Genomic DNA, 19,475 nt, shown 5'->3' with positions numbered 1-19,475 from the left:
TCCCCGCCCTCGAGCCACCTCTACCCCGTGGCAGTGGACACGACATGACGGCGGCATGGACGGGCTGGTGGCCTAGGGGCATGTGTCTGTGTCTGCGTCTTAGGGGACCGTGATCTCACGAGGGATGGGAATGCAAACCCTTTATCCTCTGCCCCCCACGTTGCAGCACAAGACTGCTACTCAACAGGTCAATGTCGGAAAGGTGAGGGAAGGAACTTCTCCTCTAGCAGAGGCTGCAGTCCCCGCAGGCGGGACAAGCAGGTATATGACCGTGGTGGTCTCAGGGTCCCCATGGCCCTCCCGCGTGCATCCCTCCTTGCTCTCGCCGGCCTGCGTTCAGCTGGTGGTACCTGCCAGCTTCCTGGCTCGGACGCGACCTTTGCACCTACTGTTGCTCCAGCCTGGAACTCTCTTCTCACCCATCCGTATGTATTCAACTACTTTTCCGGGTTGCAGCTCGAGTGGTGACTCTTCAGGGACACATCGTGACCCCCTGCACCAACTCGGTTTTCTTTGGTGTAGACTCTCATAGGATCCCAAGTCTTTTGTTGATGGAATGTATGGAGCTGCAAAGTTACATGTCTCTGCATGAGTAGTGGATGGACATTAGACACCCCCCACCGAGGGACCAGGTACTTCCCCTCTTTTCCTCGTCGCCCCCAGCACCCCGAATAGCGCCTGGCACACAGGAGGCTCTCAGGAACCATCTGTTGGTTGGAGGGACAGGAGCAACCTTCAGGATGTCACCGCGCTGTGTGAAGGGGACATCGCTGTAGTCCTCACCCCAACCCGATGACTCCATGACCCATCCCCCTTTGCGCCCCCTCCACCCCTGAAACATGCAGCTGGAGTGGGAGGCTGATTAGGGCAGCAACCCGCCAGGGCCCGGCGTGGGCGTGGGCCACTGCTGTGTCCAAAGGGAAGAGGAAACGGGTGAGGAGATCCGACGTAATCATTCATTTTCCCTGCTTTGGGGAAACTTTTTTTTTTTTTTTTTTTTGTTCACACTCAGCAAATGATGCTCTTGTACCAATAACAAATGTCAAATGCTCTGCCTGGGACTTGGGGGAGACAGCACATTAGCGAAGGAGGAGCAATTCCGTGAAAAGGACAGAATTTCTGTTTAAGGACTGAAAAGCCAAGTAACAAATGTCACCAAGAGACTCCAGGGAGACAGCTTTGCATCAACAGCCAGTACTAGGGGAAAAGAAATAAATACATTCACAGGTGCTTTTAAGCATCCTGCACTTCTCCCTTCTGGAATCTTCCATGGGCTCACTTTCTCTCAATCGGACAGGACACTGCTCTCGACGCCGTAGCATCTGCAGGCAACTGTCCCGGCGGGACTGGGCTCCTGGGAACCGGCCCGGGGAAGCGTGGGAGCGGCCGGTGACAGCCTGCGTTGTGACCTCATAGACGCGTGGTAAGGAAGGACAGCACATCGCAAGTCTTGGTGGTTTGGCTTCTGGTTAATTTGTTCACCTATTCATTTGACAAAAGGAACCAAACTGGGGGCACCTGGGTGGCTCAGCGGTTGATCATCTGCCTTCGGCCCAGGGCGTGATCCTATAGACTCGGGATCAAGTCCCACATCGGGCTCCCCGCAGGGAGCCTGCTTCTCCCTCTGCCTATGTCTCTGCCTCTCTGTATCTCTCATGAATAAATAAATAAAATCTTAGAATAAAGGAACCAAATTGTGTGGTCCTTCTGGGAGTAGTTGTTTTCCCTACTGGATTGGGATTGAGATAATGTCTTATTTGCTTCTTAATTCCCACTGAGTGTACATGTTTGTAGACTGACTAACGTCGAGGCATTTGCAGTTTAGAAGGAGGCAGAGGTAGATGACTGGTTGTAACAGGATCGGCTCAGGGAGTCGAGAGGCGGACACAGAGAGCTGTGGGCGGTGACCCTCTATGGGGACTACCTGGAGGTGGGTGACACCAGCCCTGAGCCTTGAAGTTTGGGAGGCTGTGCAGCAGGGAGAAAGCCACTCCAGGGAGAAGACAGTGTGTGCACAGAAGCGGGCGCAGCAAAGACAGAGGGGCCTCACTTGCACTGGGGTTGCTGTAGGGCCAAGCCACGGCCACCTCTCGGCTCCAGGACAGCCACCGTCTTCTGACTGGCCTCCCTGTGTCCACGCTGTGTCTGTTCCCAACACCACTCCAGCATCACACAAGGACACACCTGCTACATCACATGATGTCATCTCCCGCCCCAAAGCCTCTGAGGCCTCCTAACTCCCAGGAACAGCCGAGGTCCTCAGCAGGCCTCGCAGGAGACTCTTTGTTCTGTGCCCCTTCCACCATAATTGTCAGACCACGTCTCCTCGGAGTCTTGCCCTCACTCCCTCTCTGACTGTCACCTCGGGGCCCTGGCAGCTCCTCGAACCAACAGGATGTGCTCCTGTCTCAGGAACTTTGCAAGGGCTGTCCCCCTGCCTGGAACAGCCTTCTCAGAATCTCTAACGCTCTGCTGAGCCCCCTCCTTCCGCCGGTCCTCTGGGCCACCCAACTTGACTCACAAGAACACTTCGGTCCTTTCTTATTTCCCCCCCAGCGCGATCACCACCTGACACGCCACCTGCTCACTTACTCTGTTTTCTGTCTCTTGCCCTTCCCATGGGGACCTAAGCACCCTGGTGACAGGGGTTTTGGCCAGCGTTGGGTCCCCGTGCCTAGAGCAGACCCTGGCACACCTGGGGAGCGCTCATCCAGGATGGATGGGCGGGAAGAAGCATGTGCCCAGGCCAACGCCAGGGGCAGGCAGGCCTGTGAGAGCTTGCCAGTAGTTAGGGTTCTTTAAATAGGGGCACCTGAGTGGCTCAGGGGTTGAGTGTCTGCCTTTGGCTCAGGCATGATCACTGGGGTCCCTGGATCGAGTCCTGCATCAGGCTCCCTGTGGGGGGCCTGCTTCTCCCTCTGTCTGTGTCTCTGCCTCTCTGTCTCTCATGAATAAGTAAATAAAATCTTTTTTAAGTAAAGTCACAGACTTGACGTTCACAGGTGAGGCCGGCACAGCTCACTTAAGACTGTGAGGTCAGGCCCCGCAAGTTTGTCTTCCCACCTTCTCCATCCTTCCCTTGAGACTTTGTTTCTCTCTGCAGCTGCCTGTTTTGACTTCTTCCTTCCCAAATGCTAGAGATCTCACTTTAGGGGGGGACGGACATGACCTGCCTTCCATGTCTTACCAGAAAGACCCCGTTGCCCCCCTTACTCCCTACCCCCACTGCCCACTGCTCTTGATATTTCTGCCTGTCCTCCTCCTCCTTCTGCCTTCCTTCTCATTTTCCCTCCTCTCATTCCCTCCCTTATCCGTCCTCTGTATCTTCTTCTACCCCTTCTCCCTTCCCTTTACTTTCCTGTGTGCTTCATCATTTCCTCTCTCCCTTCCGCTTCCTTAATTTTTCCTCCCTCCCTCCCTCCCTCCCTCCCTCCCTCCCTCCCTCCTTCCCTCCCTCGCTCCCTTCTTCTCCTCAGGGTCTGAGCACCTGCTGGAGGCACAACACAGTGCTTCCCTCTCTGGGTGAGAGATCAGACCCCTTAAATTGTCACAGTTTATGTAGACAGAGAAGATATTTAGTAACAATTAGGCCGGCCAAGGACTCACTGGAGGGGTTTGGAGGAACAGAGGAGTCCAGGAAGCAGAAAGGCTTCATAGAAGAAGACGGACACCTGCTCAGAGAATGAGTGTGGGAGTAGGTCTGTGACTATGGCACGGGCCGTCATCCACGGTGGCTGGCATCAGGACATCAGGGGCAAAGTTTGCCAAAAGGCCAAAAGAAGGGAGGGAACAAGCTTGGAATCCTGGGGGTGCTGCCAGAAGACCACTGGCAAGAGCCAACTGTTCTTGTTTTGTTTTATTTTTTAGGATTTTATTTATTTATTCATGAGAGACACACAGAGAGAAGCAGAGACACAGGCAGAGGGAGAAGCAGGCTCCCTGGGAGAAGACCGATGCGGGACTCAATCCCAGGACCCCGGGGTCACACCCTGAGCCAAGGGCAGATGTTCAACCACTGAGCCACCCAGGCGTCCCTAACTGTTCTTACTTGAACTTGTAGGAAAAAGGCGGAGAGATCCGTGAACCCTCGAAAGTTAGAATATTGCTTTTCTATCGTTCTAACATTGTTTCTTTACCTCTATGGAGCAACGCAACTTCACATGCATATTTTTTTAAGCAAGCAATTGCTAACCCATCTTAGTGATCTTGTTCTGGCAAATTCCCAGGACCTGGCTGCCAAGAAGTATTGGTTGAATTGAATGGACTTGAATTCCTGTATGACTGCAGGAAGGAAGACGAACTATATTCCAGGCTCGGGAAGGCTTTAAATCAACATCATCATGGCTTCTGGGTGTTGAGGATTCCTGCCTAGCATCTTTGTGCCTCTCCTTGAAGCTAGATGATTTAAAATAATTGGTTCATACAGTTCCTCTGCAGCTTCTTGAGCTTCCTATTGTTCCTTCCCTGGATGGGATTAGTTGCTTGAAGTCATCCGACAGCAAGAATGTTTTCATTTTAATCCACATCAGTTCCCATACGCCCAGCCTAATTCCATTTCCCCCTGGTTTAGGGCTTTGTTAAGGGACATCATAATTGTAAATTCTTGCCCAAGCTTGTAAATTGATTAATACAGGCATAGCCATGAACAAGGACCTGGAGATTTGGGTTGTTTTTTGTTTAATCATTTGTCTTATTGAAAAAGTCTTCCCAGGGTAGTCCTGCCAGAGGTTGGGATCCCTGTGAAGTGCAGAACAGTGCCTGGCACATAGGAGGTGGTCAGGGCATGCTTGCTCACTCAAGAAACACAAGGATGCTCACACACATGGCTGCCTGGCTGGCAAGTGTCTGTGATGCCCTAAGGAGTAACCCCCTGGGAGAGGAGCCCAGGGGACTCACGGAATCCCCAGCAGACATTCTGCTATGGGCAGAAAGGAGGTATTGGCCATGCATGGAAAGTCCCAGGGAGGAAAGTGTGCTGAATAAAGCAGTAATGTGTGGAGAGGCAGGATTGCAGATCCAGAAGCCAAAGAGCCGGGTTTATGTCACTGAGGATCAAGAGGCAGTGACCTGTCCTGGATAAACTTGGGTGCAGAAAACAAAGGATTAAGATGATTCCTGAGCTATGGTCTTTTGTTCTCTGGAACCAGGTGCAGAAGGCCCAATTTGAGCTTCTAGGCTCCGTGGAAGCCCCGGAGATCATGGCTTTCCAGGGCTCTCTACTCAGGAGTCCATCCTGTGGATCTTCCTGGAGGCTGATTGAGGCCAGGCCTGCACAGATGGCCCCTGTATTCAATACGAGGTAAGATCCAGGAGGTCTGCCCTCTTCTCTGAGAGTTGCCCAGAGGCCTGCATTTGCACAGGAACTTGGCATCTCTTGGGCCATTCATAAAAATGGCATCTTCCTTGTTTTTCTGTTTTATTGAGATAAAATTGACATACAACCCTGTATCATTTAAGGTATATGGTGTAATGACTTGGCTTACATATATTGTGAAGTGATTTTCACAGTAAGTTAACATCCATCATCTCAAAGATACCGAGAGAGAGAGAGAGAGAGAGAGAGAGAGAGAGAGAGAGAAATGATTTTTCCCTTGTGATGAGAACTTTTAAAATCTACTCTCTTAGCAACTTTCAAATACACCATAAGCCAGCCGTGTTACCCATGGTGGTCATGTGGTCCATTTCCTGATTCCCATTCAGCGCTGCTACTAGTGTTGGTTAATAAGAAGCTGGAAACCCCAACCTTCAACGTAAGTTAGATGGAGCTAGCAGACAGGATCACCGGGTTGCAGCCATTCAAGTAAGACATTAGAGGCACAGTGCATCCTTTCCTTCTCAGCTGAAATGTCCTTGATGGTAAGAAGCCTAGAAAAGGAGCTCAGGGACAGAACGAGAATTTAAAGAAAGGACGTGGCCTGTACAAAGGCAGACCTCAGGGACTGTCCAGATCTGTCCAACATCAACTCTGCGTTTGTTTATAAGCACCGGGTTTGTGACTTCTTTTAAGAATCCTAACTTCTCTTAAAGTTAGGAACAGTGGGGAAGTGATGGAGAAATGGTGGAAGATACGCTGGTTGAGCCGGGGAGGTGCCAGGGATTTCCTCGGGAAGGGTATGATCTTAGCATCCTGGCTAGATGGATATAAAAGAAAGAAAGACAAGAAAATACACATAACTAACAGTTCTTTACAGTGGAATGAGGGAGAAAGAGGACATCCTATTACTAGTTCAGGGAAGGAGAAGCACCCAGAAAGGTATGTGAGGAGGCTAAATTCGCTACTAATAAGCACATCTGTAGCACTCGTCAGTGCTAGCCAGGCATTGTTCTAAGTAGTGACTCACTTAATCTTCCCGATGGCCCTATGAGGTAGGTATTAATTATCTCCATTTCATAAAGGAGGAAAGTGAGGCACAGAGAGATTAAGCAATTATCCAAGGTCACGTAGCTGGTAAGCAATTGTAGTGTAACGGGAAATGCATGGGAAATGCATTTGCATCTTTGTCCTTGGATCCTGGCATGGAGCTCCTAAAAGCTTTGGAAATTCCTGAGTGATAAAGGTGATGGACCATCTTTTGTTCATGGGCCCCTAGAAATCTTCAGGATGGAGGCTGATCCAGGAAAAGACCAAGCCTTGTTTAGAAACTCAAAACTTTGAGCCCCACATCCCAGCCTCCAGGGAGAGCAAGGGGCTGGAGACTGAGTTAATCACCAAGGCTAATGATTGAACCAAGCATCTCTTGTACTAAAACCACTCCGAGGACCCGTAAACCACAGGGTTTGGGCAGCTTCCGAGTTGGCAAGTGACTCCACGTGCCGGGAAGCCAGCACACCCCAATGTTACAGGGACAGAGGATCCATACTTAGGACCCTTTTAGATCTCATCCCGTGTATCTCTTCATTTGAACAGTCATTTGTATCTTTTATAACAAACCAATAAATATAAGTAAAGTGGCTTCCTGAGTTCTGTGTGTCGTTCCAGCAAATTATCAAACCAGAGATGGGGATGTGGAAAATTTCAATTTATAAATGGTCGGTCAGAAGCAGGAGTGACCTGATACTTGCAGCTGGCATGTGAATTGAGGGCAGTCTTGTGGGCCTGAGCCTTTGTACTTGTGGAATCTGACACTAACCCTGGGTAGTAAGTGTCAGAATTGAATTCAATTGTAGGACACAGAGCTGGTGTTGGAAAGTTGGAGGATTGGTTGGTGCGAGAAAAATTCTCTTATGTAGCTTCAGAATGAATCCGACAGTAGCAGAGCTAGGATTCAAGGCTCTGTGCTTTGACTTTTAAGATCTCAGTGAGCAAACTATATGTATTCCTCACACCATAGGACCCAGGAAAGACCCTTTGAAAGCAGCAGATGGGGAGCCAGTACTAGAAGCAATCCGAGATGTCCCTGTGGATGACTTTAAAGGTCTCACTAGATGATAAAAGAAAATGTAGGCACATCCGAAGGGGAAAATCAAGAAGATCGTGTTAAATGCTTCAAGAACAATTAACGCATTTCAACATTGGAGCTACTGTGTGCAGGGGCTCTGACATGCCCTGTGCTCTGAGGGTGGGCCCAGAGAGAGCGCTCTAAGGGAGGCCTCAGGGTGGGGTTGGGAACACAGTCGTGGAAGCTGTTGGGAAAACTTGCTGAATGTGTGTGATGGGAAGGCACCTCTCGCAGGGACTCAACTCAAGGAATTAAAGCTGAGCAGAATCAATCTGAACAATGGAAGTCTTGGACAGATCTGGAAGTTTTGAAAAACTTTCAAAATAGAATTTAGAAAAGTATGAGAAGAAAACAGATGTCTGGGCTGAACAGCAGAGAGAGCGAGCCCTCCATAAGACAGGGAAGGGATGGATGTCACTAGGGAAAAGGCAGGTCAGACCATTTTTAGCTTTACTGGCTCTGCTCATTTATATAGATTTTGGGGGGAAATAGGAGAAACATTGGGGCAAACCTCCAAGAGATCTCAGGCTGGACAGGCAAGGTCTAGGGGGAGCAGTGTGGGGTCAGACCTCAGCCAGTGGCCGGTAGCTGGACGTTGGCTCAGCTGAGACAGAGGAAGAGCCCAGATGGCGTCACGAGCTTGGCGAAGTCCAGAGAAGGAAGAGCAGGAGTCAAAGGAGGACGGGGATCAACACATCTGTGATTAGGAACACTGGGCGTAACGGGAAGTGGAAATCGAAATATATCTTAAATACGTCTATGAATACCACGGGGAAGAAGGGAGTCACAAGTAACCCTGGAGACAGGAGGGGACCCATTTTTCACTTGTGAATTTTTCACAAAGGCATGAATATTTCAAAGGTCGTTCTCCGAGAGGGGAGGCAGGATGTGGAGATTGGTTCGTGTCCCCCAAGACGCAGGGAGCAGTGCGCTACATGAACCTCTCGACATTGGCTCTTTCTCAACACCACACATGATACTAGTCAACTGGCCATGTAAAGACTGAGCTATAGATTGTCTTCTCAGTCTTCCATGTCTTTGCTGTCTTTCCTGCATCTTCCCTAGAGCGATCACATCTCTGGAGTGGCCGTTCATTGGCGATCGCCGTGCAATACTACGTTCTGGGTTCTGGGGACTCAATTTGGACCCGAAGCCTGGGCTTTGCTTGTGTTTTTAAAATTCTGTAGGGCAGGCTGCCGAGGAGATAGGGTTCACATGCCTCCTAAAGTGACTTCTTGGGAAGAGCGGGGCACTAGAGAGATGCAAGGTTGGATTAACTGCACTTGGGAGGGACCCAAACAGTGACGCTGTTCTGCGGACTGTTGCCGCTCTAGACGGCAGGCGTCTACTCCCCGTTGGGCCAACGATGGACACAGGAGGAACTCAAGGAAGGCAGAGATGCAGACTAGCGTTTGGATTTTAATTTGAAAGAGAAGAGGACTTTATCTTGAACTTTCATTTCTCCCTGGATACGAATCAACAGGAGGTTTATATTCCAATGCACGATAGCACTTGGCACCTCCTATGCTGTCAGGAGGTGCTCACTGATGACTGGTGAGTTAACCCTGGACACTGTGGCTGAATATCGTGGGAGAGAGCGAATTTTGGCTGGGGTACAGTGTAACATGGATGTTAATGCACGAACCCCCCTGCTCTAACCCGGGGTGTCCAGAGGCTCGAGCTAAGCTGTATTTTGCATGGGTCCCAGGAGGGCGATGGTTCTTCAAAGCACGTGGCCCTGGACACTGTCACTGTCACAACCCCTTATAGCTCCCACGCCCAGAGTGGCCTCCGAAGTCTGCCCAAGGCTAGAAGCCATGGACTGCATCTCACAGTGGATGCCCTGCAGCCTTTGTTTGCTGTTGTAGCTTTAATGCAAAGGCATGAGAGCAAAGCCCCCAGAGCAGAACCCCATTCTCACTCCAGGGCCCCAGTTCAGAGATCCAGGCTAAAACACCCTCCTGGACACACTGAACCATTTCTTAACACTGAGCTCCCGGGGCACTCCCTATGCTGGATGTTTCCAGAAGCTGTGTTGTGGCTATGGCGGCGCTCACAACATTGGCATTTTGCTGCATGTCTTTTTGTTTTAATTGGGCAAGTAGCAGAAGTCTATGAAAGTAAGTATGAAGAAACCAGTGGGGCGGGGGGAGGAGGGAAGCAGGTGGAGGGCAGTGAGCTTATCAGATTCTGTGATTTTTAAGGCTTCAGACCATAGTCTTCAAAGTGACTGCTGGCTACCAGACTTGGCTCTTCTAGCCAGCATTGGACCTGGGGCTACTTCTGAAGGCAGGGACAGGTTGTCTTAATGGCCCGCAGCTTCCTCTGCCTGCGTGATGATCACAGGCTGGGTGCTGAGACCTGGGTTTAGGCAATAGCCAAGTTTGGAGATGGTTGGGGAAGGGTCACGTCCCCTCCCTCTAGCACATCCCCATGGAGGAAGGGACTTCCATTTACTCTTCCCTGAAGGGGAATTCTGGGTGGAATAGTTCTAGGGCCTGAGGCTGTGCCCCTTCCTCCATCTTCCCCGCTGCACAGTAACTAAGCCAAATCTGGGAAGTTGACTGGAAATGTTTTTACTGAGTGTGCCTAGTACAGGGAAACAACCATGTGGGTTTGTCTTCTGCTCTCGGTTATCCATTTGGTCACTAGCTGTGACACAGATGATCCACTGTCCAAAAAGTGGGTGAATGGGGCACTATTGCCAGGAAGTGGCTGGCTAGCCAGGGACCACTTTTCCATCTTCCACCCCAACCTCCCTACCCCTTGCACTTAAGAATATGGATGGAAGGGAGGTCTTGGTCAAAGCCTTCGAAAGTTGGCGAGCCTTCATCTGACTTCCCTTCTGCCAGCTAAATGTGGAGGACCAGTGATCCTGGAGGGCGCGGGAGCCATAGGGTAGAAAGAGCTGGATTCCAGAGTCACTACACTAAGAAGAGGCACCCCCACCAGGAACATGGCCTTAGGCTACTACCTAAGTGAGAAACGGACTGTATTGAGTTTGAGGCATCACACAGTTTGGTCTATTTGTTACAACAGTTTAATATCACTCCAAGTGGTAAACTAGGGGGCAGAGTCACACCCAGTTTTTCATGGACCTGGAAAAGGTAGGAGTCTGAGGTTGCCTGGCATACATACACCTCCCACAAGTGTGTTCCAGTGTCCTGGAGTGAAGAGGGAACACGGGGCCTCCGTTTTGGCTCCTGGTGATGATCCCCAAGGCCTTATGCTATTGAGGCCGTTGGGCTCTTGGCTTGTCCCTGAATAACAAGGATCATTTGATCCTATCTCTCCATCTCTTTGATCTATTGTCTATTGATTCAAATCACAATTGAGATGAGAGGGTGAGTGATTGGTTCATTCAACACATGGATACATGCTCTGGAGACTTAGGTCATGGAAATGAGGAAACAGTATATGTGATGTCCCTGGAGGGATGACACATCCACTGCCAGGTAAATTCCATCCAGCCCATGGATGGGAAGATGGTGTTAATGGCTGGGACACTGCCTCAAGCCGGGAGAGCTGACAGGGTACTGCAGCCATCAAACACCGGAACAGATCGCACTCCCAGTAAAAACATTTCCAGTCCACCTTCCAGATTTGGCTTTGTTACTCTTCAGTGGGGAAGATGGAGAAAGGGGCACAATATGAGTGCAAAGAATGGGGGAGGGGGGCAAATGTTGGCATGGGATAGTAGACGTAACACATGGTAGGTGTGCAGATCTACAAGAGTAACACCTAGCATGCCTCTGAAAGCCTACCATGGAGTATTATTCATAACCCAGATTCTTTCCTCTGAACCATCTCTTGGGTACCATGCTTTTCTGTATGACCAGATTCCAGCAGACAAAGGGAAGGAAAGGGGAACCACTGGGCAAACAGCTGGGACTTTTAGACTTAAAATTTATTTATTATTATTATGGAAAATCACCCTGGTATTTTTTTTTATTTTTTGACTGGTGTCTGGAGGGTGGCAGCCAGTCATAGACAAGCACACAAGGTGGGATGGTTTGCCCCCCTGCAGCACAGCTAATAATCGCCCATAAAAGATCCCTCCCTACTTCTTCCCTTTCTCCCTTCTCATTTTGTGGGTGAGAGAGGTGACTCGCGAGGTCATTTGCGCCCCTGCCCTGGTACGTAGCCTTTAAAATAATTAGGGCCACAGTTTAAACCACAGTCCACACTGACACGGCCCTAGTTTGGGGGGAGACAAGGTTGCCAGCAGGTAAGAGAAGAAATTTACACAAAATACAAGTATATGTATTTTTTGCAACAAAAGAAACTATTTATTTGGAATATGCATTACCAGTACAAATTAGGAGACTGTAAAACCTACACCGTGTTAGTATCATTAGAGAACACAAAAGTTCAGTTGGAATCAAAAGGGACAGAAGCCTGTGCTCTCACAGAAGCAGAAAAGCTTAAACTTTCAAAAACCAAAACAGAGCAGAACTTTGCAGGTTTATACTCTGAATAATAAGAACAGGGGAGGGGAGCAGGAGAATAAAACCAACCACCAAAGGAAAGCACTTCAAAATAATTGGAAAGAAAGGAAGTAATAAGAGAGAAAAGGGGGAAAACATTGAATGTTTTATTAATTTTAACAAAAGGAAAAAAAAAAAGTTTACAAAAAATAGAAGATTCCAGAAAGCTCTGAGCTGGGTGTTGAAACCAGAAAGGTGATGTGAAAAGCTCGTCATTATTTTGTTGACTCAGGAACAAGAGTGCAGGTGTCTGGGCAGAAACACCTGCGAAGCACTGTTCCACAGTCCCGCATCTTTGCCTTCACTTTTCTTGCTTACGTTCTGGTTGCTTTCTGGACACTTATAATCATTTGTTGAATGCAAAGTGTTTCAAATAAGTTTCTTCCAGATAATATTGCTTTCTTTTCTCCTATTAACTAATAAAAACATTCCAGATCACGCCAGGTTAACTAGTTTTGTTTTAAGCAGCCACCTGAATCGGAGGGTAGTGAGAGCTATGCTGTCAAGGAGTCCAACTTCACCTCTCAGCATTACAAGGAGAGCCCTGAGTCAGGCTCAGTTTCTCGACTCTTCATCCAAAATCGGGACTCAAAGAATCAGCGGGCCGACGGACCCCCGGGACGGCTTGCTGGATCTAGTCTACGTAGCCAGTGGTCCATCACACCAGGATTTCCTGTCGGATGCTTCTGGGAGAAAAGATCCTCTCTAGTTGTAAGAGGGCTCATGGAATGTTGTTATTAATCAGGAAGAAAGAAAAGAAAGCATTTCGTTGCGACATTCACAGTCAACAAAGGCAAGAAGTCTCTCCCTACTGTAGACAAGGTCTCCTGGACCAAGTCCTTGAATTTTTAAAGGGCCAAAAGGAGAACCCAGGTCCCTGACTGTGTTTCTCTCAGGGACTGCAGGAGTGCCACACACTCTGGAAATGCACGTGAGTGATGTGACATCCGCATGGGCTTCATCTTTGTCGTTGAAGTCAACTGAATTCCGGAGCAAAGTAGAAGTACAAGGAAGCCACCTAACTCTACAAATGTCATCTTTTCACATCACCTCGTATACATATTTAAGGAATCAAAACAGCAAGATCATAATCCTGACAATTAAAAAAAAAAGCCCCCCCCCAATAAAACAACCAAAAATAACACAAAACATTTTTTTTTTTTTATATTTTAAAGAGCAGGAATAAGGAAAGAAAAGAATTTATTTCTGGGTCTCAAAGTTAATAAACGTAACGTGTTAGGTTGTACCTATTATGCTCACTATCCCAACCTTTTTTTTTTTTTTTTTTTTTTTAGTTTACAAAATGAATTACTGTCACTTTTAAACATTGTGAAACAGGAAATGAATGTGCACAACTCGACACTTTTCTAGCATTCTTGAACTAATTCACAAATGCAAGAAAATAAAAGAAAAATGGGGGAAATGATTAATGTAGGTAGTTTGGTGTTAAAAACGAACGCAGGAATGATGTGTATTGTCACAGAAAGAAGAGGGGAAGCCCCCCATCCTGTTTTGCGTGCTATGAGGGTCATTTTTAAAATTTTTTTTTATTATAAACACTATTAAATTCAGACCGCTTTTTTGGTTTTTTTTCTTTATCTGAATATACAAGAACATTCATTATCAAATGTTCATCATCAATACTACAAAGAACGAGACACAAGTCGCAAGAAACAATGGAAAATGTTAATAAAGCTGAAAGAATTGTTGAGTATTTTTTTTGTATTTTTTTAAGTTTTTTTTAAATTTGAGTTTCTGTAGTTTCATCTTTTTTGGTATCGAAGTCAGGTTTTTCTGGGCAGAAAAATAAAACTCAGAAGGAAAGGGGGGGGGGGAAGGTATGTGAGAGAAGGCAACCAGGAAATAAAGAACCACCACCACAGCAAAAAAAATAAAAAATAAAAAATAAAATCACTGTTAAGGAAGGTGCCACTCGGCAAAAGTACTGCACAGGCGTCAATTCCACGCCAGGGGGAGGAGTTAGGGGTGAAAAGGAGGATGTGATGGAGAGTTAACAAGGTGGGCAAACCCAAGGGCTAGTATTACTCAGGGGAAATCAGCTGCCAGGGAAAACAGGGCGCTCCCACTCCCATTAGAAAATGCAGGAGTCCTGGGGCACATTTTGGTATCTGTAGGATGGACCTAATACGAATTCCCAGGGAGCTATATTTCCAGAGGCACGCTCTTTCCATCCCCTTCCTTCTGCTTCCAGAGTTACCATGCTTCGCTCACTGTCGGGGATCTGGCGGTTGCCGTGTTGGACGTGATGGTGGGCATGGAGGGGAGGTGGTGGGCAACTGGAACCGAGGTCTGAGGGAAGTAAGTGCTGAGTGGGGAAGATGCTGGGAGAGGTGAGAATCAGTGCAAACTCCTGCGGGGAGAGAAGCCGTCTGTGCAAATGCAGCTCTGCTCTGATCTGTTTCAACACCTTAAAATGGCAATCATTCAACCCAAATCTGGAATCGCTCTTCCGGTTTCCAAGAGAACCCTTTCGGGTCTCTTCTGCACTTAGCGCAGTCAGGCATGTGACCCAGCCATACCCCCGTGTGGGTAGTTTAGGTCCCTGACCCTGAGCAAGGTTCTCCAAAGGCCCTATGACTACGGAGTTGTCACAAGACGGCTCTTGCCTGGAAGCCCCTCTACCGGGCTCTGTTCTGTTTGGGGCACAGGTCAGCAGACACAGTCTTTCCACTGCTCCTAGTCACCAAGGCACAATTCCATCTTGCCAAAGGTTTACCTTTTTTTTTTGCCTTTCCTTTAAATTCACACACCTTCCAGTTTCTTAGGGAACCTCTCTCTTCAACACACACACAGGAGCAATTTCTATTCATTACCGTAGCGCCATGCACAATTTCCATGACCTCGTTAGCGGGCCATCCTTACCTCTCAGGGGCTTCTATGTCTCCCACAGGCCTCTCAAGCAGAGTGGATGTGACAGGGGACTAAGTACTTACAAGGCCACGTACTGGGTTCAAATACAAACTAAGAGAACTGGGTCCTATTTTTCTAGGTTGGACGCTTATCTCTAGTCTATGAAACCAAACAGACCAACACAAACAAAAAACCAACAATAATACCCCTTCTCCTCTTTGTCACCACGGCAATGACGTCAGAGGTTACCAGATGGTTGTGATGGCAACCAGAGGTTGGAACAGCAAAACCATATATTGCCCCTCCATGGCACGAACCGGTTTATCTCAGGGATGACACTTCCCCTGACTTCACATGTACAAATTGGATATGAACGAAATCAATTTCCTCAGTCTCTCACAAGCCTCTTGGTAAGCCAGGCATCACAATCCCCATCTTACAGATGAAGACAATGAGGTGCCCAGAGATGTGGCCACCTCCCCACTTAGGTTACAGAGCCACCACGTTGATCGCTGGCACAGCTGAAGAATGTAAGCTCAGGTGACACTACAGAAGAGCTTTCTAGTACGTATTGTCCTCTCAGATAGTCCCAGGGAATGAAAACCACTGTGACAATTTCACGGAGGACGTTACCTCCCCTTTCCCCAGCGCTCCTAGGTCTTCACGTTAAGCTAGCAAAATCTGCCCGAGCCGTGTTCTTACGCAACCCCTTCAGAACCAGATTGTGGTGCCATGTGACACTTCGGAGAATTAATGCAATGTCCCTAATAAGAAAACAAAACCAGAACAGAACCAAATCCGTTCCAGACATTGTAAGCACTGTGTGTGGCTCCCTGAGCGCTCCAGAGGTGGCGGGAACAACAGTGTACGCTGCAAACCTGGCCTCCATCACGGTCAAGTCCTGTGTGTAGGTCATTCCGCTGTGTGCAGGCTGGGGGCTGCAGGTCGGGGAAGCCCCAGGCACATACTGTTTCTCTGGGTCAGCAACCTTCACTCAGAGCGGCTAACTGCCTCTCCTGGGCTCACCAGGCAAATTGCTGTGGCTGCTAACGTGGGTCTTGGCATGTGGCATGTGACTGATCTTGAGAAAACCAATGTGTGAGGCTGTGCCTGTGCTGACGTGTGCCTGGGTGTGCATGAGCACGTGTGTGCACATGTGTGTGTGTGTCTGTGAAGGTTTCGTTGAAGGGTTTCAGGGTAAGAACCTTCTACTCCTTAGTGGCTCATTCGTCACCATGCCCACTCAGATCTGGCTTTGCCGTAGGTGCTGGACATTGCTTGCTAAGTGTTGCGTGGTCTCCAAAGACTACACCTCTGAAACCAAGAGCTGTTAGGAGGAGGAGGAGGCCTCCAAGAATTCTCCCCTGCTGGTTGCTTACATCCTCTCCTGTGGCTCCACTTCCTGCCTGGGAATCGACCTAGTGGAGCCGAGACCGGAAAATGTGGCACCTTCAGAAGCCCAGCTGCGGCAGTCTCCGGGGCACAGCTGGGGCTGGGAAGGAAGAGGAGGAAAGTGTTCTAAGCAGAACCGGCCCAGGGAGGGAAGAGCGAGAGGAGGCAGGGGGCCTGGAATGAGTGGGGCAACGTGGCGCATTCCTGCGAAGAGGTAGTGAGAGTAAGAAGAGAAACAAGAGAAGGGCTGCCTGTTAACAGAGGGAGCGAGGGATCCGAGTGAGGTAAATTTGGCTCCTCAAACCACCAGCGTGAAAACATACAAACACGTTTATTATTTTCTTTGTATTTTCTTTCCTCTTTAAATTCCTCTAATTGTTGAAAATATCCTTCCGTGATGTAATAGCGGGCAGGGACCCAGGGAGTCTAGGACAGTGGGAGGGGGCAGGAAAGATGGCGGACACCAGGCTGACAGCTGGAGGCAGGGAAGGGTGGCTTCTACCCAGAAAAAAAAGGGAAGAGAGTATAAAGAAGTGTCCAGATTGGCTGAAATAGCATCCCAAAGAAGAGAAGAGAAGGAGACTCTTATTGTGTTTGCTGAGTGCTTCGACCTCCAGTCTGACCGCTTCAGCGTTGGGAGAGAAACCCTCCCTCCTGGCCCTGTCCCGACTGGGGCACAGGGTCAGCCGGGATGCGACTGCTGGGAGATCAGTTGGAGGTATCAGAGTGAACACTGCCAGGGCCTTCTGTAGGGGAGGTCACTGATGAAGGGGTAGTAGCATCCTGCCAACCTCCATTAGCCTAGAAGGGAAAAAGGGAGAGAAGTCAGTCCTCTGAGATCGGGCGGCCATATTGAGCAGACAACGACAACAAGGCAACTTGTGTAAGGGGCCTGGCACATGGGCGGCTCTTCTTGTGGTTGATGATGCTCCCTCCACCCTCGGATGAGTACAGGTCCTCCCAGTGAGCCTTTGGACCCAAGCTGACACCTCTCACTTCTCGAAGATACTTTAAATCCGTCAAAGCTATCCAATGATCATTGGGTGTGCTCGAGGGGAAGGACGGGTCAAGGGCCCCCAGTTCTAGTTCTGAGTCTGGCAATGACTAGCTCTTGACTCTGGCGAAGGACTTCCACCTCTTTGGCCTTAGGTTTCCCAAGAAGGTTGCCCAAATGCTTTCTAAGCCCTTTCCCCCGGCATGTTCCTTATGTTACGGGATTCCAGGCACCTGTTCTGTGCAAGGCTCTGTGCTACGCGCTCTCGGGTATATATAATGATGAGCGAGATACAGTGCATGTCCTCAAGGACGGGGAGAAGACACACACAAGAATGAACTCTAACTCAGGGCAGAGCCTAATAAATGATACAGCCCAGGTGTTACGACAGTTCAGATGAAGACAATATCCCATCTTGTTGGAGCATCTGGAGAAGGGTCAGGGAAGAGGTACTCTTGGAGGCGAGCCACGGAAAGGTCAGAGGTGATTGAGGCGAATAGAACAGAGGCGGACTAGGGACTGGCCCACATAAATACATCTAGAGAGGCGGCGAGCCAGGAAGCTCTAAGTATGATCTCCACTTACAGATCTTTTTTCTACAGTTCTAAATCTGGAAGCATCCAAACAATGGGATTGTTCGAAAAGGATCGGTTTTAATGAGCACCCTTGCCAGAAATATCTCACCACTGAAATATCTGAGGAGTGATCTGTTAAGAGTGATTAGTTCGTGATCCGTACGTAATCTGTGATTGTGTATGTATTTTAAAGCACTGAAATGGAAGTGTCCTAAAGTGCATTTTTCTCCCCAATTGCTGTGTTCCCTTGAAGCTGACATACCTCACCTCTGAAAATGTTAATGTTGAACAGACCACGTCTTAGGCAGGCTTGGTAAATTATTTTCTACTGTACTGTCCACGCATATATTTGGGGTACCCGGGGCAGGTACTATTGCTGCCATTTGGGAGGGACCCCAGCTTCTACTCTAGCATAATCCACTGTCCTTAGAAGCATGCTTGACACCTGGGTGCTGGCAACTCTGGGTTCACATTTCATTCGTAAGAAAGCAGGGTGGCGAGAGAAACACAGGCTTCTGGTTTCTGGCTGAGACACACCAGTTTCTTGACCTTTGAATCTAGACTCCTTTTTCTCTGCTTGCTCATCCACTGGGCTTTCTTTTGCACTGCCTCACCCAAATGATGATCCAATTTTTCCAGGGAAGTCAGGTGCTTAATTCATAGTAGCTCCCACCAGTTACCTCTGCATAAAGATAGGATCGCCTGCCCCCCCCCACCCCCATCACTAAAGAGCAGGTCTGGATACAAAGAGCACAAAAGGTCATCCTGGGCAATCCACCTCAATCGGGGATCCATGAATCATTGCTCACAAAAATCCAAATCTCCATCTCCTGACCTAGTCAGGGAGCTCCTCCCGCCCCCTCTCCCTGCACAGCCTATTTCTCCTGTTGTTGGCAAGGGATCGGATGGTGAATAAGGAGGAGGAAATGGGAATTCTTTCTTTGCTATCTTTCTGGGGTCAAGACGCTGCAGTTATGCCCAGAACCAAGAAGAGAATTAATTCGGCGTCCTAATGCAGGCTGGTCACAGAGCTCAGCCTCCCTTTCCAACCAAGAACATGTATTCTGGTGCCATTTTGGGCAGATTGGGAAGAGCGATTGCATTTATTTTACCCCAAAGAACATCCTTTAATGTCATCGTTCATCTTTCCTGATTATACAAGCTTATATCATATTTTCAAATATAGTATCTGCAATTCTATACACAACGTAATATTTGGAAAAGAGAAAAAAGCGTGAAATACAAAATGGAAACACCTATAATCCTACCACTCAAAGACAGTTAGCTGTTAGCATCGTGAGACCTGTCTGCCCTGACGATCCTTTTTTATCCGTGGGCGTCTACCAGAGGGACAGGTAAGTAAATAACTAAATAGACGGCTATGCGTGTGCATGTGTATGTGTGTTTGCCGAGTGGTGCAGGTTTTTCAGAAAACTTGATGGAAGTTCCTTAAGTACGGTGTCACGATGCAGAGAGCAAAGTGCTGGCACAAGAGGAAACAAACGCTTGTGTCTTAGACTCAACCTGGCTGAGACAAGTAGATGCAGAAAAGCAGGCGGTGTCCGAGGCGCAGCACACGGTGCCAAGAACTTTCACGACCTTGCTCATAATGCACCACTATTACCCTTATTTAGCCGTGCTCCGATTTCATTAAAATAACAATAAGTGGTGCCCCCCAAATAAAGCCATCAATCAAGAAAATGAGCCCTGTGGCGTC

The 19,475-nt window shown here is 48.6% G+C and overlaps 1 protein-coding gene across 3 annotated transcripts in view; it reads right to left on the bottom strand.

Moving 5' to 3' along the window:
- Positions 1 to 11,703: 11,703 nt before the first annotated feature.
- PBX1 (PBX homeobox 1) overlaps positions 11,704 to 19,475 on the bottom strand; it is a 291,605-nt gene continuing 283,833 nt past the window's right edge. For all 3 annotated transcript variants that reach the window (XM_041774090.1, XM_041774092.1, XM_041774091.1), the window contains one exon: positions 11,704 to 16,990. In XM_041774090.1, the coding sequence (XP_041630024.1) occupies positions 16,898 to 16,990 (93 nt within the window). In that variant the 3' untranslated portion in view covers positions 11,704 to 16,897. The remainder of the gene's footprint in view (positions 16,991 to 19,475) is intronic.

The sequence above is a fragment of the Vulpes lagopus genome, chromosome 11 (genome assembly GCF_018345385.1).
Source record: "Vulpes lagopus strain Blue_001 chromosome 11, ASM1834538v1, whole genome shotgun sequence".
Lineage (NCBI taxonomy): Eukaryota > Metazoa > Chordata > Mammalia > Carnivora > Canidae > Vulpes > Vulpes lagopus.
The sequence above is the reverse complement of the archived record's forward strand: the minus strand, read 5'-3'. Positions and strand labels throughout refer to the sequence as shown.